The sequence below is a fragment of the Siniperca chuatsi genome, linkage group LG14, assembly GCF_020085105.1.
Source record: "Siniperca chuatsi isolate FFG_IHB_CAS linkage group LG14, ASM2008510v1, whole genome shotgun sequence".
Classification (NCBI taxonomy): Eukaryota; Metazoa; Chordata; class Actinopteri; order Centrarchiformes; family Sinipercidae; genus Siniperca; species Siniperca chuatsi.
This window is the reverse complement of record NC_058055.1, coordinates 10980392-11006761: the sequence shown is the minus strand read 5'-3', so window position 1 is coordinate 11006761 and position 26370 is coordinate 10980392. Positions and strand designations below refer to the sequence as shown.

At 39.6% G+C, this 26370-nt stretch overlaps 1 protein-coding gene across 2 annotated transcripts; it reads right to left on the bottom strand.

Annotated features, from left to right (window-relative positions):
- Positions 1-5517: 5517 nt before the first annotated feature.
- Positions 5518-26276, bottom strand: LOC122888851 (forkhead box protein O1-A-like). Of its 2 annotated transcripts, XM_044223787.1 has the most exons (4): positions 23857-25023; positions 9499-9690; positions 7685-8892; positions 5518-7583 (listed from the first exon to the last, which is right to left on the bottom strand). In XM_044223787.1, the coding sequence occupies exons 1-3, from the start codon at positions 24469-24471 to the stop codon at positions 7708-7710; spliced, it is 1992 nt and encodes a 663-aa protein (XP_044079722.1). In that variant the 5' UTR covers positions 24472-25023; the 3' UTR covers positions 5518-7583; positions 7685-7707. The 2 variants fall into 2 exon arrangements, with proteins under 2 accessions (XP_044079722.1, XP_044079723.1); XM_044223788.1 differs by having other exon boundaries at positions 5518-8880; positions 23857-26276.
- Positions 26277-26370: the final 94 nt, after the last annotated feature.

The window sequence follows — 26370 nt, the reverse complement described above, 5'->3', positions numbered from 1 at the left end:
CATACTGTATATATATATAAAGTGTTACACTGTAGTGTTGTTTGCACCCATACAACCAACCTGATTTCCTCTGTTTCCTGTTCAAGAATCATGTGATGGGGCTGATCAGCTGCTGCCAGGTTAATCTCATCATGGGTTAATCTTTATCCTGGCCTCTCTCTGAGAGATACAGTGTGCATGTCCATATTGTATTTTATATTAGCAAAGCTCAAATGGCTCAAACCACCTAATTGCCTTGCTTTGTGCCTGGGCCACACAGTTAAATTACCCAGCCCAAGCTCGCTGTGCAGCCCCCTCCAGGCCACTGCCCCCCTTTAGTAGAAGGGGTCCACATTACTTATACAAGCATGGCAGGAATAATCTCCATCAGCTCTGAGGTGCATTAAACAAGCATTCATCTTCCACTCCATGCAGATGTTACCAGAGGTTCTGCTGCATTTTCTATGAGTCAGTTAGGAGCATCAACCAGGAGTGGGAGCACAGAAGGACACCTTCAAAACACATCTGTGTCATGAGGTAATGTTTGTGGAATAAACTGCAAATCTTTCAAATTGTGCGCATAGTGCTGCAGAATAACCTCTACATTCAGAGTCACAAAGACTAATTTCTTAAATAAATCATTTGTGATTAATTACAGCCATAGGTTTATACTCACAGACTATCATCCCCATACTGTAGTCTCAGTCTCAGCATTTTACATTGAAGTTTTAGACATGGGACTGATGTTGACATTCAAGAGTAGTATTAACTTTCAATTATAAATCAACATTTTGACAAACCCACAGCTGTCAATTTATGCAATGCACAATGACACACAAACAGCAGATGTATCATATTTATGAATATTGATGCATTATGTTATGAATAATTATGTTCATAGACGTGATTGTTGAATAAATACAATTCTAGAAGAAAACAGAGTGAACACTATTCCAATGGAATAGTTTGACATTTTGAGAAATACACTTTTTTTTTGCTGAGAGTTAAATGAGAAGATTGATACCACTCTCATGTCTCATAATATGAAGCTACAGCCAGGAGATACTTTGCTTAGCTTAGCTTAATGACTGGCAACAGGAGGAACAGGAGGAAACAACTAACCTGGCTCTGTCCAAACAAAGGTAAACCAAATCCACCTACCAGCACCTCTAAAGCTCACTACTGGTTTGACAGGGAGTTGCTAGTAAGCACATTTTTTACCTTTGGACAGAGCCAGGCTAGCTGTTATATTTAATGGACATATATGGTATCAGTCTTCTCATCAAAAAGGTCTAAGAAAGTTTGTGTGACTGAGCCTTTGACTGATCTCAGACCTCACCAGAAACCCCACCTCTCCATTTTATGTTCCTCTCGTCTCTGTATGTTTATGAAGCTGATTCATAAAGCCCCAAAATACACGTGGAGTTTTTTTACCCAATTAAAACATTTTGAATTTCATGGATGTGCCTTTGTGGCAGTATGTGCCATCCAGGGCAAATTCGTGTCTAATCGCATCTTTCCATTGACTTTGTATGCAATCCTACCTATAAAATTATCCTTGCGTTCTGCTGAATACACAGTTACTCTTGGCAAGAAAACAAAAAAGAATATTTCCCAAAACAAAGTCTCCCATACTTGATCTTTAGTGTAAGTTGAGAGGTAGGTCATATGTATGTTAGCGAGCATGTTTTGTAACCAACTAGGCTGACAGGACGTGCCCCAGTGAAACAAATGAATGACAGCGGGTGTCCCTTTAACCCCACTCAGCCACCCACCTTGCTTCTCCTAATGCAATTTATTAAAGGCAAGAGACATGACCTGACGGCTCTGGAAACAACCACTCATAGGGAGTAGCCCACCTTTGTGATCTGCCTCCCTGCTGTTGAATGGCTGTCATTGTGTGATTCATTGTGTGTGAAGCAGGCTGTGGGTGTTAAACTATTAAGACAATGTGTTGGAGGAACAGAGTGATAGAAGAATAGAGCAAGTACATACTTTTTTAGATTACATAAAATTACATAAATGCATATTTCATCATCCTTTGAGATGTGTTGCTATGTATATTGAAACTGAATCTCATTATTAACCAAGAAAAGATCTTTCATTGACAAAAAAAAGTATTGACTCTGCTACTGAATTGATTAACAAAGTTGGAGACACTAAACATTGCTCCTTTATACACGAAACTCCTACTGTAGCTTTAATGGGGCCTAATTTCATACAGGAAATGAACAAACGTTTGACAGAAACCAAAGTGTGAATGAATGTTGAGACACTAGAAGGACCTGCTTTCTGTTCTATTCCATTTGGTATTTTATGAAAATATGCTCAAATATTTCCTATCCTCAATGGTTTTGTATTGTTTTGTATTAGAGTAAAGAATAAACTTCAGGTGGCAACAGGAAACAGACCACATGGAAGATGACTAATTTACAATTACTTCACATTTGCAACCATAAAAATCTTTATCTTCATTTCCTGGAAGTAATTCTGCAGTTGTGGGTTGTCATGGGTTGCAGCCTGTTCATGTTCTAAATGCTCAACTTAGCTAAGTTTTTTTTTTTTTTAACAGATGTTCAGTGAAAGAAAGAATAAAAGAATCCTAATTATGATGTATAAAAAGGTGACAGATTAATCTGCTCATCTACTCCTGTTTTAAGATTATACCTTAAATGTCTAATGGTTATTTTCTTTGAAAACACTATGAATGAACAACACAAAAAACAGCAATAAGATGAATAAGACTAAAATGACCCATACTAAAACAAACAATACTAAAATAAACTGGTGCAAGGTAAACATTGATAATTTGCAAAAATAAGTTAATACCTTACATAACCTTGCACCAGCTCACAGTCAATGATGTCTTCGGCTTCTCAACCTTCAATAGAAGTTATTGCAGACCCACTTTATAAAATTATTAAGAAGTACAATACCTCAGGATGTTTGCACCCTTACATTACCCGAACAAAATAAAATACTAAAATTGACATAAAACATCATGGAACCAGAGCCACACCTGTAGTAAGAAAACAAAGCAGCAGCAGAAGAGTGTGGACTGCAGTCTGCAGTCTCTCACACCTGCTTCCCATTACCTTTGTACCTCTCACCTGATTGGCGTCTGCCCCTGCATGGGTCCTAGTGTCCCCTTGCTACATTAAAGTCACCTGATAATGTAGTTGTGTGCTGGATGGTCCTGTCAACTTCATATAATAAAAACGCTTTGACACTTTTGATTAGATTTTTATGTCAGCATAGTATTTTAGGTACATACTGAACTTAACAATGATGGACATTATAGTACTTCTATAAAGTCTCTTTTGCTAAATTTAAAGGATAATGTAGGAAAAATGTGGACACCATTTCCCCACTAGGAAGAACTGTTTAGTTTCTCTGTGAATATCTCTCTCTTGTTCATCTTTGTCAAGGAGTTTGACAGAAAAGGTAGCAAAATGTTCCTTACAATATTCTAGTCACCACAAATGAATCTCTAGCACCCAACAGACCTCAGTAGGATACATGCAAACATGGTTTCCACTGAAGAGTGAGAGGACTGTAAAGGCCTCAGTATGATTCAAACACAGAGCTTGTCTGGTCATCTAACAGTGTTGGAAACCTTTCTGGCGGCAGAATCGGGGGCTGATCCAATGAATCCAAAGATTTTTGTAACTTTCAGAAACTGACAATCCAACAATCACGACCACTTCAGGCACTGATTGGCCAGGTGTGTGAAGGTGAGAAAGTATGCAGGACTGGAACTTTTTCATTCTTTACACAACTACTTCTGTCACTTTTTATGACAACTAAGTGCAATACCGTCTTCTTGGGAAGTCCAACAGTGTCCGCCATTATACCCATCTGTATGATTCATTGCATCGAGACTACAAAGACATAGGAGAAGTGCTATGATGGCAACTTTTCTCCCTGCCTTCGAGTGTGGCCATTTGGAACAGGTAGAAACATATTTGCCTTCAGAGAACAAACAAGATCGCACTTGTTTGTTTGAAGCATACTGAGGCCTTAGGAGAGCCTAAATCTGTTCTAACTAATGGTTTCCATTTATATTAACAGGGAAATGTTTATATTTACTGCCCCACTGCCTACCACCTTCTGTTACGGCCTCGACTGCAGGTCACAGCTCATTCAATGCTGGTTAGTCAAGAAACTGTGGAGACAGACTGAGTCTCAGTAGGTTAGGAATGAAAATGTGCCCTGATAGTGATCAAATGTCGTGGAGAAACCAAAGAACTTTTAATTGGGGGCCTGCCCTGGGCAGATAACCTGGAATCTATTTGTATGCAGTGTGTTAGAGGTACAGTATGTTTTTGTTAGCTAATATAACGTGAATCAACAACAACTTGTTTCATTCATTTATTGCACTTCCCACGAGTAAATGCTCAGATGTCATTTAGGATAACAGCCGCATGACTCAATGGTTGGTTTCTTTTATTGCATAAAGACTTACGCACACACACATTTATACAAGCTATGAAAGTAAATAATGCTTGCCAGTTGAAGGAATCAACACTGATCATATCACCAGCCTTAATGAGCTTCTCTTTGTCGTAAAAAGTTGAGGGTTTTTCACTGGTGGTGCTCTTGGTGTTGAATTTGATTTCCTGGATGACACACTTATTGAAGCCTGTAGTGACATGTGATGTCTATATTGGTGCCTCATAATTATCTCACACATGGGAGGAAACGTTTTCTAAAGACTGTTTAAGAACAGCCATTTCACACCCTAAAAATCCCCAAAGTAAGTGGCCTTGAATTGAAGCGCTTACTGACCTGTGTGACCTGGCATGACCTCTGAGGATCTGGATGAGAGCATGTGGGCTGCATGTGTGCTTAATGACGGGTGTCCATCCTGCACTAACCTCATTCCTCACAGCCAGCTTCACTGTTTAAGATGCACTGGAGTTGTATAATAACTTCAAGTCACGCTAGGTCAAGTTGTTTTTAAAAGTTACAGTCCAGGTCTTCCCAAAACCCACTAAACAATACAGCAAAGATCTTCCAAAAGACTCAGACTGAAGTAAGAGTTTACGTTTGTGGACAACAACATAAACCAAGATGTAATGTAAATGTGGTGGCACGGCTATCATAGTCAAAGTGAAAGCATTGCAGCTTAGAACTGGTGTGGCTCTGTGCTTAATAAGCACTGACTGCATGCACAGTCAAAGCTAAGGAAAAAAACAGAAGCATATCTGAGAAAATGTATTGTATCTTATGGACATAAACATAAATCTGAGTGACTACAAAATTACAACTGTATTTCTTTCATTCTTTCTTTCTTTCTTTCTTTCTTTCTTTCTGGTGCATTACTGAAAAAGACACCTCCCAAAATGTTCTAGAAATTTGTAGGAACCCTGAAAATAATGTGTGAATGGACACCATACTAATATCTTAGCCAACAGATGTAAAAATAGTCCGACTACAAATGAATAAATCAGAATGTATCAAATGCCACTGATGTGATGATTATAACATTTGTTGTCATTATATTGCCTTAAAATGCTACTATGATAAAGACACGAATAACATTTTATTTTTCTTCCTTTAATTGCAAGTTCACATGGTGATTTATGCATTGAATGGGTTACATAGAAAAAAACTGCATTCTTTCAAAAAATACCTGGATGTGAATATCAAAGACAAAATAAGACTGTATTCCATTTTTCCTGAAGAGAAAATTGTAGGTTTCATCCTTTGTGTAATGTCCAAGATTATACTATATTATACTAACTTTTTATAATGAAATGCAGACTCAAGCACTTTTTAAATGTTAACAAAATCTCATTTGTGCAAGGTAGCTATTTGACCAATTATTAAATCCCACATTTTTTTTAATAAGCTTTTATAATTACAGAAGTAGATGGTTTCCACAAAATAATTCAATTCTGTTTACTGAATTCCTTTCCTTGAGTTTTGTCTGAACAGACGAATACACTTTTTAAAAAATATTTAAAAATGTATAACTTCACACAAATTCATGTTCAATTTAAAATGATTTACTATGCTGTCACAAAATATTTACTAGAAACTAATGGCTATACTCCTCAAGCACAAGAAAACATTAGAAATACAAAGGCAGGCAATGCATCCCTCTGAACAGGTCCAAACTGTATTAATCAAATACAAAAGAGAAAAAATCTGTACAAAACGTATGTCAAAAATTAAGACAAACATACTCACTGAGGAAAATGGCAGGAAAACTCCCTTCAACACTTCCGAGGTAAAAAAATTTGAGGTATGACTGTTCATATTTATTGATATAGTTTGGACTGAGATATGTAAACAACCATTTCACATAATACATACATACAGCATAATACTTAATACTACATAACCCTATCCTAGTCATGTAAACCCTTCATATACAAAAATGTACTACTAAAGAAAATAATATGTACACCATTATAAGTCCGTGAGACCATGTAGGCACAGTGAATTGGCACACTTTCTTTGAAATGTGCTCGGTAAAGTAGACAACTCTTTGGTGCATAAAAACTGTAGCTGCTGGGAGGTAAATAGCAAGCAAATCCTGTGCTGTGTTAGCTAAACTTTGTAGACCATCACCCATTTCCAGTCAGTTTACGATTTCATCATCAGCTTCTGCACCTACTGATAACACATCGTAAATCAGGGGAAAATCTCCTAATTCTCCAAAATGTCCCTTTTTGAAAGTTAATTTGATTTCAACTTGATTACCATACTTTTTCAGTTTATCCAATGCAATTTTTAATTTTTTTTCAGTGTACTGTTTTTAGAAGGCAACATCTCTAATGTATCTGTATTTGATTAATCAAAATACAGCATAACAATATGTAACTCAAATACAGTATATACATTGTACACAGCATAGGCACACATATTTTACAAGCATACAAAGTACAAAGCAAGAATCCAACAGCTACAATTAAAATAAAAACATAAATAAATACCTTCATATAGTATATGAATTAAAATACCTTCATATAGTATATGAATTATCAATTCATATCAAGTCAGAGATGCAGCTGGTCTTACGCTTATATCCGACTCGAGTGCTGAATTTGACAGCACTGTACCACGACATCTGTCTATAAACATTTTAACTGTGTGTACACCAATCAGAATATTTTCAGGATTTATTTGTGTTTGTTGCATAATCTGCTATGTGGTGTGTGTGTGTTTCCTCTGGGTCATTTTAATTCACTATTTTAATAAAGTTAATATGTGTCACTATGCAGATGATACATCAGTGTATCTAGCATTTAAGCCTAATGATCTCACTAGGTTAACACTTGTGTTTGTGTAATCATTTGCCATTAAGGGCTGGATGCTAAAAGATCTTCTCAAATTGAACCCTTAAAAATGGAAATTCTTGTCACTGATCACACCATATAGAACGTCAGATTTAGCAGGTTTTTGGTCCCCTAGAATGTAATATCAAGTCCTCCTTTAAAGATTTGGGTGCCATTTTGACATTTTAAGCACTGGACCAAGCACTCTGATACTGTGTTCTGTCTTATGTAATATACAGTACTGTACTGTATATTTTATATGCCATGAATTGGATTTACATTTTACAGTCTCTGAATGAAGGTGATGCTGAGAAAAACCTGCGAGGGAAAATGTTCAGAGATAAGAAACATTCTAAGGACATTTTATTTGTTATAGTTTTTATATATGCACTTACTGCCAGACTAATTGTCAGTCTCACCTGTTTGTGATCCACCATGCATCCTAGCCTGACACCCAGCTATGTGTGGTGGTCTTCACCCTCTGGGGAAACCCATGAGGCCCAGCTGCGGGGTCAAAGTTAAAGTCCAGTGCCCCGCCATCCATGAGGGTATCATGGAGGACAGTCTCCATGTCACATTCAAACCTCTCAAGGGACATGTTGTCCAGGTCACTGGGTAGCCGCTCCTGATGACTGTGTGGGTGAACCGAGTTAAGTGCCCTGTAGCCGTTGCTGCTGCCGTAGCTTGCCGAAACATCATTAGTGTGTGCTGGGTGTCCACGGGGCAGCTGCATGCATGTCCTCAGGCTGGTCAATCGAGGGGGGGGTCCTGAAAGACTAGTCAGACTAGTCAGGGGGATCATGTTACAGCTATTCAAGTCTCGTGAGGTTGAAGGACCCTGGCTATGTATAACTTGTGGGTTTACATGAGGAACTGGGTGACTCTGAGGAGGATTCATCATTTTTACTCCATTATGACCCCCTACGTGGCTCTGGCTGCTGTAAGTGGGCATTAGGCAACCTCCCCTCCCAACCTGAGACACCTGTGTATCCCTAGGGGGCATCATGTCCCTACTGGTGTCTGCTTCTGAGGTCAGCAGCTCTTTGAGGAGGCCAGCAGGGCAGATGTACTGGCTCTCATAAGCCCCAAAACCTGGCTTGGTTTCTGGAAGTGTCTGCATGGGAGCAGGGGACAGGGAGTTCATCCTCATCTGGCTGTACATGCACTTACGGTAGTCCTGCTGTGGGCGCGGGGTCAAGCCAGTGGAGCTGTAGGGGCTACTCGGAAGCATAGCAGCATTTGAGGAATGTGAGGAGTCAGAACCCAGCTGGGGGGTTTTAGGAGACAGCAGGTTCAAGTTATCCAGCAGACTCTCCATGACATTCTCTGAGCCATGTTGGCCCATGGATCCAGCCACTTCAGACAGGCTGGGCAGGGTGGAGGTTATCTTGGTCCCCGCCGCTCCAGGATACAGCATGTGGCCATCAGACTCTCCCAGGTCATCCTGCTCAGAAGGGTAAGGTGAGTGGCGACCACTCAGGGTGCTGGCATCGGAGCTGGTTCGTGTCCTAAAAGAGCTCCATGCTTCAAAGTCCTCGTTACTGTGGGAGTTTGGGCTTCCCAGCCAGTTAGAGTACTGGGAACCAGGGCTGCCTGCTCCTCCCTCAACCCCTTCCTGTAGAGCCATCTAAAATGGAATAATTCAGCATTTTGGGAAATACACTGATTTGCTTTCTTGCCGAGAGTTAGATGAGAACATCGATACCACTCTCATTTCTGAAGCTACTGCCAGCAACCAAGCAGCTTAGCTTAGCACTGGAGGGGGAAACAGCTAGCCTAGCTCTCTCTAAAGGTAACAAAATCCGAAGTGACTTCTTGGAGTTGAGGTTGCCAGGCAACCAACAAAGACTCCAGGAGGTCACTGCGTCCAACCAAGATTACATCTTGTTTACATCCTGTAAACTACAAATTGTTGTTTTTACACTTCGATTTTTGTACAGATTAAACAAACAAAGTACTGAGGTACTGGAAGATTTTGTTACTTCCAGACAGAATCAGGCTAGCTGTTTCCTCCTGTTTCCAGTCTTTTGATAAGCTAGGCTAACCAGCTGCTAGCTGTAACTTCATGTTTAACGGACAAATACGTCACTGGTATCAATCTTTTCATCTAACTCTCAGCAAGAAAGCAAATAACTGTATTTTCTAAAATATCAAACAATTCCTTTAACCTAGATTCAGCAGAATTGTGAGAATATATGGCCAAACTATATACAGATTGATAAAAGGGGAGTACCTTTTTCTTTGTGGCCCTTCCTCTGCTCTTGGCAAGCTTACTGTTGTTGTCCATGGAGGCAGCTCTGCGTCGAGGTGATTTTCCGTTCTTTCCCCCCTCTGGGTTCAGCATCCACCAGGAGCTTTTTCCTGTTCCCTCATTCTGTATGCGCACAAAGCGGCTGTGCAGGGACAGGTTGTGTCTGATGGAGTTCTGGATGGGAAAAAAGCTAATCAAGTTATCTGTGTCACAGTTATGTGTAGGCTACAATGCAGCTAGAGGCATCAAAATAACTCCACAACACAATTTATTTTTTACTGGTCCATATTTCCCTTATGAATGACGCCCCAGATATTCTAGTGAATCTATTAAATTGTTGTTTAAAGGCATGAAAGTCATGTTATGCAAAAAAATGCTGACCCTCTGGTGCAAAAAGAAGCAGCTGTGAGTTATCCCTGGTTGCCTTTCAGTGGGAATTAAATGAGTAGGTGAATTGCTGCAGTGGAAACGTTTGCCATTTTCCATACAGAGCAGAGAAGAAGCTGGTAGTTTAGTGTGATGTCAAAGCCAGCAGATGAACAGGATGTATGCATTTGTCCATATCCTCCATTAACAATATTATGTCTACCGAGCCTGTTCCACTCCCTCCTCATGCTCTCCAGCAAACGACATTGTTCACTTTGGCACGAGGGAGCGAGGGATGGATGGGATATGTGGTGTAATTTATTTAATACTAAATAAATATTTGGTACCCTTGCAAGACAGATGTCACTACAGCCAGAGTACAGTATATGTTACTGGATATGACAACAGATTAAACAGACTAAATGCACAACAACATAACTGAACTGATTTTTTTCTCCAAATAAAAGAACCTATAATGAAAGAAAAGTTACAAAAAGTACAAACAGTATATATTAGCACCACCATCAGCTAAGCAAAGTTTATTTAAAGTTAGCATTTTAGTACATTTTGACTATTTAGCCTAATTAAATTTTTTTATTATTTTATACTTATACCCACTTGGTACTTAATTTATTTTCTAACCTGTTTTATAGTTTTTATAGTGTATTGTATCATATTTTTTTGCTAGTACTTTCTCCTGTGTACACTGACGTAAAGGCGAGCTGCTGTAACAAAGAGTTTCCCTTCGGGGATCAATAAAGTATTTCTGATTCTGATTCTGATTAAAGGTGGAAACTCTTCCAGGTGAAATAATTGGAGGGGAATGGCAGACTTGCATGATGAGGAAACTACATTATATAGCTGAGGACATAAAACTATACTATTAATGCTATTTTCACATGACTTGTATGAGTCTCACACATGATTGGCAGACTAAGCCTCTTCTTGTATGACGTTAAAATGCATTTTCATCACATTAAAGTATTTGAAGTTGAAATATGTAAGTTGTTTAGCTTTTATCATCCTTTAATTTAACTTGTAGTTAAAGCTATGAATTGAACCTTGCTATATTAGAGTTTATCAGGATGGTCATCCTATCCCTCCTCACTATAGGCCATAATCATATGTTTCCCGTGATTTCTGCCAAATTTTATCTGTACAGACCTATCCCACTCTTCCACCAGCAGCAGCTCTGCTCCACCAAACTCAGAAAACAACATGGAGAAAACAAGAAAAGTGGGTAATTTTAGAAGTCATGTTACAGAATATATTTTAGATTCACAACATCTCTTACATTACTTTAAATGTACTTCCAGTAAACTCACAATGACTTTAGCTGACTGCTGACAAAATCAGAATCATCACAGCGGTTGGATAAATGCATAAAGATTCTCTGGGTATCTGTGTCTTGTCTCAAACCAAGCGTCCTAGTTTGAAAACTATGCTACTGAAAGAGCAGAGAAAAAAAACCTCTCCTGAATAAGACAGACTGTATTACTTTGGGTTTAACCAACTTGCTCACTTTTTTTGGATGTGGTCACATTTGTTCTTGTGCTAACATGTATACACGTAAAGCCTCATTCAGTCCATTTTCTCTAATGTTATGTTATGAACCCCAATAAGGATACAGAGGCGCCTCCTGCGGTAATTCTCTCAGGAAGAAAAACAACAATGGTGAAGGAGCAGAGAGATGGTCTCTCTGGACAAACTCTTCCTAATATGAGACTCATTGCTGCACTGGATGGTGGGTACAATAAAAGACCAAAGCGCAACACAAGACGTACTAGCAGGGAATTTCCCTTGAATACCCATGTGAATGCAAAAGCAGCTCCCTGCAGTTAGTGAAGCCAGATGTCACCAACCACAGGATTCAACAGGGATATACAAAGCATGGAGATAAAGACACTCACATTCAAAACAATAGATGGATTGTCTGAGTGTGTCTCTGAAATGTTGGTCTTGGGTTAGGTTTTAGGCTTTTGGCAAATGCATTCAGTGCATATTAATCATCACAATATGACTCACATTCTATCATGTGATATAATTATATCTTATTAAATTTTGATTTACTACCCAATTATTCATTTAAAGAATATGAATACAGAAACAGAAAAAAACACCTATAGTTAAAGGATTATTTCATATTGAGGATGGCTCTATAAAGTGATAAAATAAATACATTTTAAATTTTTTTGTATCAGCAGAACCAAGACTTAGACCAGAATGACACTTCAAATAATTGTAGAAATAGAACAAACTTAAAAGAATATGGATGACTGTCCTCATACGAAGGCACTGAACCACAGCAAGTTCACCCTCAAACTATACATCAACAGTAACCTTGTGAAGTCTGATTCTGAGAGTGGAGGCAGCGGGCTGTGCATGAATGAGAAATTTTTACTGAAAAGGAAAGCAAGGGGAGGTTACAGAGTTCGAAGCGAGGATGGGGAGGGTGACAGAGTGAGATGTTTTTGCTGGCAGAGCTCGGGTCAATGAGTTCACTGTGTGCTGAACACGAGCTCCTCAGCCGCTGCTGACAGAGACATGCAAACAGGTTGGATGGAGCAGGAACAGAGAGAGGAGGAGAAGCATCAGATGCAACGTGCTGGGTTGGACTGTCTGCTTTCTGACTCAGTACAGACCCCCCCCCCTCCATTGACTTTTAAATAAGGCTTCCTGTGTCAGAGGACATCCTGCACATGCAGACTGGACAGACCTGAGGTGGAGTTAACACTCACTGCATGGCCACAAAATGCAATGCTCAATCTGACTTGTGTCTCATTTGATTTGTGACCTTTTCTCCCCCTTTTTTTAACATGATCTCAATCTGTAACCAAAGACAGGAAATGAGTCATCAGTGGAGGACCTGAGATCTGTGCAGTGTGCTGCACAGACTCAGTCTGTAAACCAACTTTTATTCAACTAACCAAACAACATGTCTTGCTCACACATGGCTGATATCACTAGTGATATGCAAATGTCTACAGCCACTGATTAGTGCCCACAATAGATCATGGACTGCATGACTGGGCCCTGGGAAGGGGCATTCTCTACTCGGCCTGGGATAATCCTTGTCTGAGACAGACCTCACCTCAGCCCAAAGAGAAGAAAAGACATCCCCTGTCTCACTAATTCAGGAGGTGCCCCAGTCACACATTATGTCTCTGAAAGCCCACCCCAAGGTGGCCCATATGTATCATTGTTGCTAAACTTCTTTATAAAATGTATTGTTATGGCTCTCACTTTTAACCAACTTTGAAGTAGTAAAACATGTGCACATGTGGCTTTGTGGCCATGTAAATGTGGGCCTTAAGAAATCTATATGATCTTCATTGACCTTTCTTGGCGACCAGGGAAGATCCCAGGCACAGATTATGGAGGCCTGTAAGTGACATAAATCTTTAAGAGAGAACATCTATTGTCTAATTAGAGCAGTGATCCAACACAAGCTTATACAAGAGTAAGGATGCAAGATATTTTATTACAAAATACTGGCTTGAGGACAAAAATATCTTACATTGTGTTTGTGTGTGGGGGTGGGATCATGTCAAGTGATTTTTATGTGCTTAAAATTTATAATCAAAGTAAATTCTGCATCATTCCTAGCTTTGCAGCAACCAAACGTCTCTTTAGATTGTTGCTACTAGCCTTTAATGAATTCTAAGAAACTATATTGTTCTCTTTCCCGTAAAAAAAGAAAGCTCTGTGAGGGAACGACATCTCTTGCTGCATTTTTTCAGAATGATGCTTCTATAATGACCGTCATACTGGTCCTAGGTCAGCTGGTGCAAAGATGCCAGACATGGAAGGTCTTTTTGCTTCTGACAAAATCTATTTTCAGTTTGCCCTCAGAAATGCCACATGTTGAACAGCACACTGTGAATGCAGTGCAACAAAAACCAGTTGTCTCTCTACAGACTTGAGTTGCTGTGAATCCACCTGCTGCTACCCAGCTCAGATATATGGTAGCACTTAAGAAGACCTGCGTTAGATTATGGAGAATCATCCACCGCCTTACAACTCTTCAAATGTACCCAATGATCTCTAAATCTTCTGTGATCGATATTGTCAAGACCAACTGCTGCAGCATGAAATGACTCCTCCTATTGGACTTCAAAACAATCAAATTTGAGACAGCTGCTGTTTCTTGTGTAGTGAAGCATGAGGCTTGCAGTAACGGTCGCAGGATAAGTAAACAAACAAGGCCCAGTTGCAGGGACAGGTGCAGCCACAGTGAAAGTGGCCTCACTTGCAACTGGTCCAAACGTTTTACATACAGCGCCAGACACAACCACAGACAGGACTGAGGATCTCCCAGGAGACTGACTGCTGGAGACCAGCTGCTACTCAAATCAGTAACTCTGTTTTATATCAATGATGAGGCCTTATATTTAGTGGACTGGGAGGGAAAAAAAAAAAAACTTTAAATTTGCATTTACTACATGTAGTGGATACATTCAGCTACTGTTATCACAACAATATTGAATATTGACTACCGGTATGTAACTTTGAAATAACATAATTTTTCCTCTTACAAGTGAACATTTGAAATGCTAAACAATAAAACACACCCTTGCTCATTTCAGTACACTCAGAGGTTTTGCTGCTACAGTCTTCCTTGGTCTGTTATGGTAATGTTAGCTAATGTTTGCACACTTTTAAGATATTGCTGTGTTACTGACATTACTTTATCAGTTTGCTGACGTTATAACCTTTCTATACTTGTGCTAACATTAGTTCATATTAGCCCCCATTAGCCACTGATCCTATTATACCAGACCAAGTAAGGCTTTAGCAGCAAAATCCCTGAGAGTATAATGGTGCAATTTATTGCTCATGAATTCAATGGTTCATTTGTAAGAGTAAGAATGTGTTAATTCTTCTTTTAAAAGTTACATAGTCTCACTTTAAGATACATATTTTTTACATTTTATTTATTTTGCGTCTAGGAAATAAATGGACTTCTGCTAACTAGTTGAGTGTGTAGCTCACAATGTCAATGCACAAAGCTGCTAAATAAAAACAGGAAAAATTATCTCTTTGTAAAAAATAATTTGTGAAAAAGGCAAATAACTTGTTGTTGACACTGCCTGACCTAATACTGTATGGTCTTTTTTATTTTATACTGATGGCTTTTGCTTTTGACACAGGGTGCAAAAATTTTATTGTAGATGCCTGACAATGAATCAGAATTGTTATCTTTAACAACTGTTACTACCAACACATTACTATCACTACAACGCAGTCAGAAATCTGGTGTAAATAAGAGAATAAGAGAGCACACACACTCGCAGAGATTACAGTAAAAGGACAAGCCACTTCCTGACAGTGTCTTCCTGTGCTCCCCTCCCCCCTTTCGCCTCTGACCCAGGAAGTGTAAGCAGAGTTGAAAATGAGTGTGGGACCTGAGTTTTCTGTTACAGGGCGGTTAAAAGGCGAGCATGGCTGCAGAAGAAGAAGAGACCTCCAGCTCAGTGTGGAGACCATGTTACCTCTTCATGGCTCCAGACACAATGCAGGCTACTTCATTAACACTAAGTATCAAACTGAGTCACCTACTTCTGTAATGGCTTCAAAGTGGAAGCATGAAAAGGAATGAAGAGCTTTGTTTTAGGAGTTCAGCTTTAGCTAAAAAAGGAGGAGGCAAATGAGAATGATAGACAGAGTTAAACATCCTCACGTGATGTGCTAAAACACATAATCATACTTAAAATTATACTAGATATTCAGAAATACCAAGGTGATTACTTACTTGATCTCTAAACTTTCTCAGCCTAATCCTGAGAGTGACACACATTCTTTGCACACTTTACAGGGTAAAAAGGCCAACTCGTTTGTAGGATTGGACACTAATCTCAATTACTCTTGATCCTATTTCTTGTTTTTTCTCATTCTTCACACTGTATTTCTTTGCCTCTTGGCACCCCTGTCCTTTATATTTTGCATAATGGCTTTGAGGCCAGGTTCTTTTTGTGAACATAATATAGAGGGGGATTATTGTCCTGCGCAGGCCGGAGGACAATGCAGAAACCCACATGCCACAGATTCCACAGACTCACACATGTGTAGGCAGCAGACTGTACTCAGGTCTTAGCCCACAGCCAGCCAGTCAGCTGACTGCTCTCCTCCTTCCCTCAAGCCATGGTCGCTCCTCTTTAAAAGCCCCTGCCCCAAGCCTTCCTTTCTTCATGGGGTTACTTGAAGCTTTCAGTGGGCCTCTTAAATTCAGGGCAGGCCTCCCTTTTTAACCTTGTGATCCCAAGACAAATAGCTGGTAGTTATTCAGGGGTTTTTTCTTGCCTCTGTTAGGTCTGTGTCCCCAAACTGAGTTAAAATTTACCCTTTACTCAACAAAAAATGGAAACTAAAACCCTAGAATTTCTTGTCTACTCTGATTTTAGAGACTATTTTCTACTTTACAGACAAGTTTGAATAGTCTACAGGCATGCTAGCTGCTCTGTGAGGCTGCACTTAAAAGGCACAGTTACAGTGGCCCTGAGGGTCAAAACACAACGACATTTCACAAAACAGAACAACATTTCAGATTACGGAAAAAGAGGGACAATACTTCTTGTTTGCGATTGGACAGCACTCAAGTCCCCAGTTCAATGTCATTTCCTGTTTGAGTAGCCCAGCCGAGCCTACTACTCTCAGCAGTGTCTTTGCACAAATCTTAAACTGAGTTTGAAAGAAAGGAAGAGGAGATTGAAATCATAAGAGAATACTTTAACAAAGGACATATGATGCAGCCTAATTCTTGATATGCTTTCAACCGTTCCAGATAGAGAGGTAACTCTGTAAACCTGCTCGCTGGCAGGTTTACTTCAACAAGATGACCGCTCATGATCAATCAGTCATCAATGTGCGATCTCTGGACATCATGGATTCATCCTCAGCTCTGAATCAAATCTATACATTGTCTTTTATAACACTGTGACTGTGTGGACAACAGTTCCCCTGCACCGAAGCATTTACCAAACATCACTGTTTAAATAAAACAAATCTGTGTGAAGACACATTAGACACCGATCAGTAAACAATGTTGTGATTGGTCGCACTGATGTAACATTCCTTTCATAGTTGTCATATGTTGGCGATTATGTGAATCTTTCTGAGTGAGGATGATTGTGGTGCAGCTGAAAAGACTTTAAGAATCTAAAAGTGGACTAAATGTAGTTTCAAGGTGAGTTTTATCATATATAATATAGGCTGCATGAAGTCTTGATGTGCTTTGACAGCATTTCAGTGATGTTGAAATATTTATACACATTGAAATATAGCCTGGTCATTAAATGCTGTTGAGCAAGATTTTAAATGTAAAATAGTCGTCTAAAAATGTTCTGTCAGTTTGAACTTAGACACCTTTTCAACTGCAAATCACCAAAATCATTATTACTGGGTTGGACTATGACTTTACAATCACGGGTCCATAAGTCAACTATGTCTTATCTGTTAGATCCAAATTTGCATCTTCACTTGCTGCCACCTGCATTTTACCCACTTCAGGTTACAGCTGAATGAATAAATGTATTTAAAAATCGAATTTAACATACAGTAGGATTACAACACTTTATCATCCATTAAGGAAATTCAAGTCTGATGAATGAGTGGACTACGGTGAATAAAATCTAATAGTGTTAACTTAGTGACTCCTTTCTCCACTCCTGTTTTTTAACATAATGTCATGGTCCACAAAGCGTGCCAATGCAGACAATGCCATTTATCTTTAAATTTTATTTTATTCAGCGTAGTCTAATTTAAAACATTTTAGACGGCTATTTTACATTTAAAGTCTTGCTCAACAGCATTTAATGACCAGGCTATATTTCAATGTGTATAAATATTTCAACATCACTGAAATGCTGTCAAAGCACATCAAGACTTCATGCAGCCTATATTATATATGATAAAACTCACCTTGAAACTACATTTAGTCCACTTTTAGATTCTTAAAGTCTTTTCAGCTGCACCACAATCATCCTCACTCAGAAATATTCTCATTATCTCCAACATATGACAACTATGAAAGGAATGTTGCATAAGTGCGACCAATCACAACATGACAAATAATTGCTTATTCATCAGTGTCTAATGTGTCTTCACACAGATTTGTTTTATTTAAACAGTGATGTTTGGTAAATGCTTCGGTGCAGGGGAACTGTTGACAACCTGACAGCTGCCTTACTGTAATGTCCACACAGACACAGTGTTATAAAAGACAATGTATAGATTTTATTCAGAGCTGAGGATGAATCCACTATATCCAGAGATCGCTGTCTCTGTCGTTACATTGATGACAGACTGATCATGAAAGCGGTCATGATGTTGAAGTAAGCTGCCAGCGAGCAGGTTCACAGAGTCAGTTAAGTTACCTCTCTTTCAGGAACGGAAAAGAGTTCCCCTCATCTCAGGGTTAACAAACTCAGAGTTTTCACTAAACCCATTTTCTGAAACAGGGATGTTTGGATAAAGAAGGTGTTTTTTTATTACTTTGGGGTTGTTGTTTGTTGGTTCACATTTGAGCCACATGATTCTGCGGGAGAATCTGTCCAAACTGTTTTAATTTGTCATTTACCCGTCTACAAGCCTACAACGTGTCTGCGAGAAAGTTCCGTGTGGGTTCAGTTCACAAAGCATTCGCATTACCGTCTCCCTTTTAACACAGAGGCCATGTTTCTGCTTTTAAGTAAGCCAGTTTTGTATCCAAACATCTGTCCGTGCCACGCTCTAATAGCCTGATGTTAGATGTATGAGTTGTGTTTTGTGAAATGTTGTTGTATTTTCAGAAATGTTGTGTTTTGTAAAATGTTGTTCTGTTTTGTTTTGTGAAATGTCGTTGTGTTTTGACCCTCAGGGCCACCGTACACAGTGGTGCTTTGAGCTAAATGCCAATGTCAGCATGTTAACATGCTCACAATGACAATGCTAACTTGTTGATGTCTAGTGTAGTATAGTATAGTGTTAACCATGTTCAACATCTTAGTTTAGTGCATTAGCATACTAACATTTGCTATAGTAATTAGCACTAAACACAAATTAAAGCTGAGGCTAATGAGAATTTGCAAGTATTTGGTCATAAAAAAAGTGTTGGACAAACTCATTAAAAGTTAAGAGATCAACAAAGTTACTACAATTCATACTGAGGTGGACCTTGAATTTCATGGCAATCCATTCTATAGTTGTTGGAAGATTTCAGTTTGGACCAAAGTGGTTGACTGAGCGACCGACAGCACAACATTCCCATTCCTATAGAGCCATGCGTGACTAATGCATATTTACAGTACCTGGGTTAGGTGTAGAATAAACTTCAATTTCTTGTAGCATTTATTAATTACTTTATTAATACTGTGTATCCTTTACTTATAGTTATAGTAACTTTTCATTGCTGAAATTACTTGATACACTTCAGTTAGATCAAAGTCAGTGTAGGTATAACTGAAGCGATTGTGTGACAAATCTACAATCATACACATAACTTGCACTCAACCTGCACTTCCACTAGCAGGCACTTTCATCTGCTGTCACTTGATCTGGGGGATGTTGTTCAAATGGAGGTAGAGTGAACTTTTCCACACAACTCAGCTCATCCTGAATAAATACTGTCAGTGGTGTCTGTCACTAGTTTCCATGGTTGTCATATGCAAACATCAGGCACCAGAAAGCACAATCAACAGGCTACTGATTTGACACTAGCGTTAAATGATAGAGTAAGATGAACCACTTCAACAGGCACCAAAACTGTATATTTATCCATGAAGCACTGGTGCATAAATACCCAAACTGCCTTACATCTCTGTAGCACTACAAACCAGCTTTTACGTACTTCATAACCTTTAAAAAGTTTAAGAAACTGTAGGGAAAATACTTTCTTGCAATTAACATGTTTTGAAATGAACACCCCAAACCTTTGATGCCAGTTAAAGTCGGGGGTGCTACTTCCTGTTCCACTATTTAAGGTCACAGTTCACTGAGAAAAACAGTGGCAGTACCAGTAAGATGGTAAAGTACCTTGCATGGTGTACTCTGCCACTCAGAAACCCACCAATATCCCAGGGGAACCAGTCCTCCCAGTTGGCAGGGGCCCTCTCTTGTGGCTAAGCCATCATGATCACTAAGTGGCCCCACAATTTTTAGAAGGAAAACAAAAACATCTCTATGACATGAGGGAGACAGGAAGCTCTAGCGGCAGCAGCAGCAGCATCGCCCTTGTTCTGCCCTCCACCCACCTTCAGTTTTCTAGGTGGAGCTGTATAATCACTGAGGTTCAAACTCAACACCCTCCACCCACCATGAGGTCTCTGGCATATCTCTATCTGTCATTACAATCAGGGACGCTCATGCATGTGGTTTTTAAAGTCAATACATAGGCCAGGATAAGACACAAAACAGACGATGATGATTTCTGTTATGGCTGGAATGCTGAAATGGAATAAAATGACTTCATATAGAATTAGATGCACAAACATGATCCATGGTCTCTCCTATTGGCTTTTTCCAGCCCTGACCCTCATGTTTTGCAGGGCGGGGATGTTAACACATGGCAGTGTTTTCCATCCACTCGACAGGAAATGCATCATAGTTCATTGTGGGGGAGCTGTCGTGTTTTTTTAACAGGAAAGTGTAAAAATAACTATTAGCCGGTGGTTCCAAGGCCCGGAGAGGATGCCAACATTTAGGAATGCAGAGACTGAAGTAAAGATGTGTTGATTTAATATTAAAGATAAACAAGCTGGAGCTATTGTTCTTGATGAAACTCCATAAGGCCTTTGCTGCTTCAGTGCATGGCACACAATGAAAAGAGTGGCTACAGCAGAACATTTTCCTTTAACACAGAGTTAGGACTGTGAGTAAAATGCTTACTTAAAGTATAACTATTAAAAATTAAACCAAATATTAGGAGCCGCAGGTTGAGTTAGAGGGTCCAGTGTTGGAAGCAGGCACAAAAAAATTTAATTGCAAGAATTGCATGTCATCGATTAGATTGTCTCTGTGCTTTATTGGCAGTAAAACAGGACTCATATTTTAACTTTTCCAAAGTTGTGTTCAACTTGTGTTAAATCGGGGATATTCATTAATATATAGGTACTTAATTAGCTACGAGGATAAAACAAACAGGCCAATATATGATTTACTTTAAACAAGACTGAGAGTATACAGCCATGCTAGCTGTAACTGGTATAATGTTTACCATGTTCACAATCTTAGTTTAGCATGTTAGCAGGCTAACATTTGCTAATTAACAGAAAACACAAAGTAGGAGGTTGATGGGAATGGCATTAGTTGTGCAGGTATTTGGTCATAAACCAAAGTGTTGGACAAATTGAAATTCCTGATGGTGGCGCTAGATTAAAAGTTAAAGGATCACCAAAGTTATTACAATTTATTCTGAGGGGAACATGAATGTGTGTAGCAAATGTTATTGCAATCCTTTCAAAAGTTGTTAAGACATTGCACTAAAAACAACATGTGAACCTCATGGTGGCACGAGAGGAAAAGTCAGGGGCTCACCAAACAAGGATTCATCCTCTGGGGACCATGAATGCATTTGGCCCTGGAGGTCATGGGGGCTACATGCAGGATCACTGCATCACACATTGGTTGGTTGAAGTTCTGGTTAGATGTTATTGATTGTTGTACCTATTGTTTATAGATATGTATCAAAAAATGCGGATTCTAAAATCAATAAAAGTTAAATAAAAGAAGTAATAAAGAACTAATAGAATACTATTCAAAAAGCTATGGGGGGCGCTGCCCATCATTTACAGATCTTGGCGCTGAAAGGACAATTAGCCTTAATACGAAAAGTCGCTGAGCTCCACTTGAACAAACACAAATACCTTTAGCAAAAGGCCTGAGAGAGGGCAGAGAAGGAAGTGATAGGATAAAGAGCAGCAATCCCTTTCTCCAAGCTGTAGCATCCGCTGAGGAAACTCTAGAAGACAGGGACACAAAGATATGAGCGCACAGCTCAGGAATGGAGGATGTTTGACGTTGTTCCCAGCATTCCCTTCTCCCAGCCCCTTCCTCTCTCCGACACACTCCCCAACACTGATTGAGCTGTTTGTGTCACCTCCTGCTATTGTCGGGTTAGCCCCGAAAAGTTTACTTCATGATGCTTCTCTGGCAAAACTCTGTCTGCAAGAGTAGTTGAAGAACTGCAGAAAGACTAAGAAAAGGAGGAAAGGGAGGTTTAGCAGAGCCATAAGTCATAATACAAGCTGTGATCAAGTTTTTCACAAGGGGGTTTTAAACAATGGAAACTATATTTGACTGAGGTTCACAGAGGCATTTCCTGACATAACTTCAAAATTACATCTCATGAGAATGCAGGGGTTACAGGAAGGGCTGCAAAGCTGAAATATGAATATGACTCAAATTTTGTTAGAGTGTGCAGATTTTAATTAGCGTCTACTTTGGGTGCGAGTTCAGTTGATTTCTATCCATCATGGCTGAGTAACTTCCTCACCCGGCAAGACAATATTAAGACCTGGATTAACGTTTTGTGCAGGCATTAGGCAAATGCTTTTCACAACTTGTCCCTTGTACCAAATATTTCCAATACATTTCCAGGCCAGAAAGCCCAGCTTTCAAATTTCAGGACTGTACCAGGTTTTCCATGACTGTGGAAATGCTGCAAAGACCTTGAGTCAGTATGTTTTGTCACAAAACTTTTGTAGTAATACTGGATAGATTGTTCCCACTAAGGTTTGTTCAGGAATAGGAAAAGGTATATTTGAAATCTGTGTTGATCTAGTCAAGCGTTGTTCTCAAACATCTAGTTGACAGGTATATAATAAAGCTGATACAGTTTTCTGATGACCTCAGTATTCTCCATACTAAACATGTCTATTACTTTTGCAGTGTTCTACTTCAGGATTGTACAAAGTGAAATATTCTCAGGCACATGTATGGGATGTTTACACTCAGACCTGCTGGTCCTTCCTCAGTGACACAGCAGAGAGGTGTGTGCTACCACTGACAGAGGAAACCACTCCAAAACTTCAAAGGTCAGCAGCCTAATTCAAAAGTAACCAGTGAACATTTGTGAAATCATGTTCATGGTGCAAAACCAAGCACTTGACCGTACTGCCTGTCAGACTGAACATAATGTGTGGACAGTAATATTAAGGATGCACTTCTTACTGCATTACTGTTTTCCCAAACCAAGTTCACATACTGTTGTCTAGATGGGATCAAAGGATCAATTCATATATACATATATATAGGTCAGAAAAGTGCTGGTGCACTCTCTCTTTCAAAATTGTGTGTCATGTTGGACTGACCACATCACGGACTAGTGAGTAGAAAAAACACAGGTGTTATTAATAACATAAATAGAATAAAGCCATCATTCATTTTATTATTTACACCTGTGATTTTCCTTCTGTGAGATTCTCAAAATGTCTTGAAAAAGGGCTATTAATCCCTATATTCTTATATTATACAACAGTAGAATATGATGGAGCCAGTTTTTAAACTGCTGTGTTGAGAGTTGGAGTGATTTAAGTGACCTTTTGCTGTTTCTTAAGCAGGACTACAGAGGCAATGTATCTGCATACTACTTAATGGACAAAAGACTCACAAAAGGCAGAAAACATCTCCAGCATTCATAGAACTTTGCTCTCTCTGCTCTGCTAGTGTGTATGCTGATCTGGCATCTAAATGTTTGTCTGCTGCTGGTATCTGCACTTTTCCACTCTCTGCACAGAGCAGATCAGGGTTCAAAGAGTCTTTTAAACAGTATTGTACAGATGTGCTGCTAACTGCACTGAATGACACATAAAGCTACATTCAAAATTGAACATAGGAGTCATTTATTGTTTTCTTTAAAAATCTGTTAAGAGCTCTTGGGCTTTGCTGCACCAACTTTTCTCAACCATCAAACCATCTCAGGTTCTTCCTAAACAACTGGATGCTTACGTGCGCGCGCACTCACACACTGACAATAGCTCTCACGTGCACGCAGTCACTCACCTTCCAGCCCGCGGAACTATTACTGTCTCCTTTATCCTTGAAGTAAGGCACATTCTTGACCATCCAGTCGTAAATCTGAGACAGTGTCAGCCTCTTCTCAGGTGAGCTGTCTATCGCCTTGGTAATCAGGTCAGCGTACGACATGTTGCCCCAGGCGTTACGACGGGACGAGCTGCTCTTCCTCTGGCCGGAGCTGCCCACGGGTGCGACACCAGGAGGAGGCACCTGTTGCTGAGGTGGCAGCTGCGGACTCGGGAGCTGCTGCTGCTGATGATGCTGCTGCTGCTGCTGAAGGTGGTGGTGGTGGTGGAGTTGGTGGTGATGTAGATTCACACAGTTTCCCTCCCGACACTGAAAATTATTGCAGGGCAAAGGCGGTTTCTGCTCTGCGTACTCCTCATAGTCCTCTTCCAACAAGCCGAGATTACTAATGAATTCGGTGTTTCCTCCCGGCTCCTGCTGCACCGACGGTGCCGGGGAGGACGTGTTGGAGCTGGCCGGGTCATTGAGCTCCGGCCGGTGCAGCGGCCAGGTGCAGGACCGCGGGCGGGAGAGAGGCTCAAATTCCGGGTCTATTTCGACCGGCTGTGACTGTGGTGGCGGTACCTCAGCCATGTCAGAGTCAAAACCGGCTCTCACTGTCTCACAGACACTCACATAAAAAATAAATTATAATTAATGGAAAAAAAAAATCACACAGATAAAAAATAAAATGTGTTCACACACCAGATTCCAGTACTAGGCTAGACAAGATAAGAGAGGTTTGTAATTTAAAAGTCAGAGAACTGTTTAGTTCACGGGCTTCACTGAAGTTCAGTCCATCCTGCACCGACTAGTTGCAACTCTCAAGTCTGCCGCTCTAATAACACTTATACAAAGTGTGATGCTGCCTTCATGGCCCACTCACAGGCTCCGCCTTCTGATTTCTACGACTTGACGTGCATTCAAGTGCTCTGGTTGGAAATCCTGCCTAAATAGACCTTGTATTAAATAAAATGTGCATTATATGTATACAAATTATATTATATACAAACATTTAAGTCTGTGTCAGCTAAGTTAAGCAGCAAGTGAAAATACAATTACTCTTAGTAATGAATGCCAGATTTATAACACTATAATAAAAGAAGTGAACAATCATTATCGCTGAGTGTTCTGTCACCTCAACCACACCACATCGTGTAAATCTGTCACTGGAAATTCTCGGGTCATTTACTTCTCTTGTGATTCAAACGTATTTTGACATCACCCTAATGAAGAAGAACATGCTGACTCCGTCTCGCACTTTGAGAGATACTGTACCCATCCAACCACCAGAGAGAACTGTTTTACTTTGAATAAAACCCTCATGTCCCTTGTGGTTTTCATAGTAAAATCTCTTTACAGGTGTGCTATTTTTAGAGGAGCGACATGTTTATAGTATGTAGTAGGGTGTTTCCCATAATTGGTCTTATTTTCATAAACCATCAGTTGGTGTTTTTGGCCAGTTACTTATTATTTTAATATCCAAAACACTGCCATTACTTAATGAAATGAATGTTATGACATCACTTTAATTACAGGTTGGCCAATGATACCCAGTTTTATCATACTGGTTAATACAATGACTCCAACACATGTACTGCATTGCAGAGGGATCTTTTTTTGTTGAAATAGGTCCCAGCCTGGTTGTTAAATTGTTAGAAATCCAAACTTTATATGGGACCATAGCTGTCCATAGTGCCATCTAGTGGGATATTTGCGTAAAAGACATTTCTGAGCTGAACGTGTCTTTCCACACAAACACACTTTTTTTAAAAACTTTATACTGCCGATACATATACAAGTGAGGAGGTGTTGCCAACATCTTATCATGCCAATCACGACTGTGTTTAAGGAAAAGTGAACAAAATGTGGAAATGAGGCACTTTCAAATGTCAAGTTCTCATTTTCCACACTTTCTCAAGACAATAGATTGCTTAGGGTGTTTTTAGACCAGAAGGAATCTGTGTGGTACATTGTTAACATGTTTTTTAACTTCAAAAGCACTTCCCTTGCAAGGGGCACAAAGTTCAAGGTCTCATTACACTCCTACATTAAAACCTAATCTGAGGTCCTAGATGTTGCACACAGTTTATATCTTTTTCATGACCTGCCTGGGAAAACACCATTAATCATGATCACAGGTGTTTGTGTGACCTTTAACACAAAAAAGTACAACAATATTTTCATCAACCTATTTTCTTTTAAGGTGAAGGTCTTTAACAAGCCATCCAGTTTAACAGCCCACTGTTGTTTTTTCTAATGCAACCTAATCCGCAAACATACCTTGATACAAAACTACTGTGTATCACAAACACAATTGTATTGATATGACCATAAAGCTGATAATTATTTCTGAAACAAATGTGGTATCCCAGACACTGAAAATCCAAATGTCTTTTAAAGCAACTGTGTCACCACAGTAGTGACACATTATAGTCAGTTAATTGCCTGCATTAGCATTGGATTGGATGCAGATAAAGTGTAAACTGATGA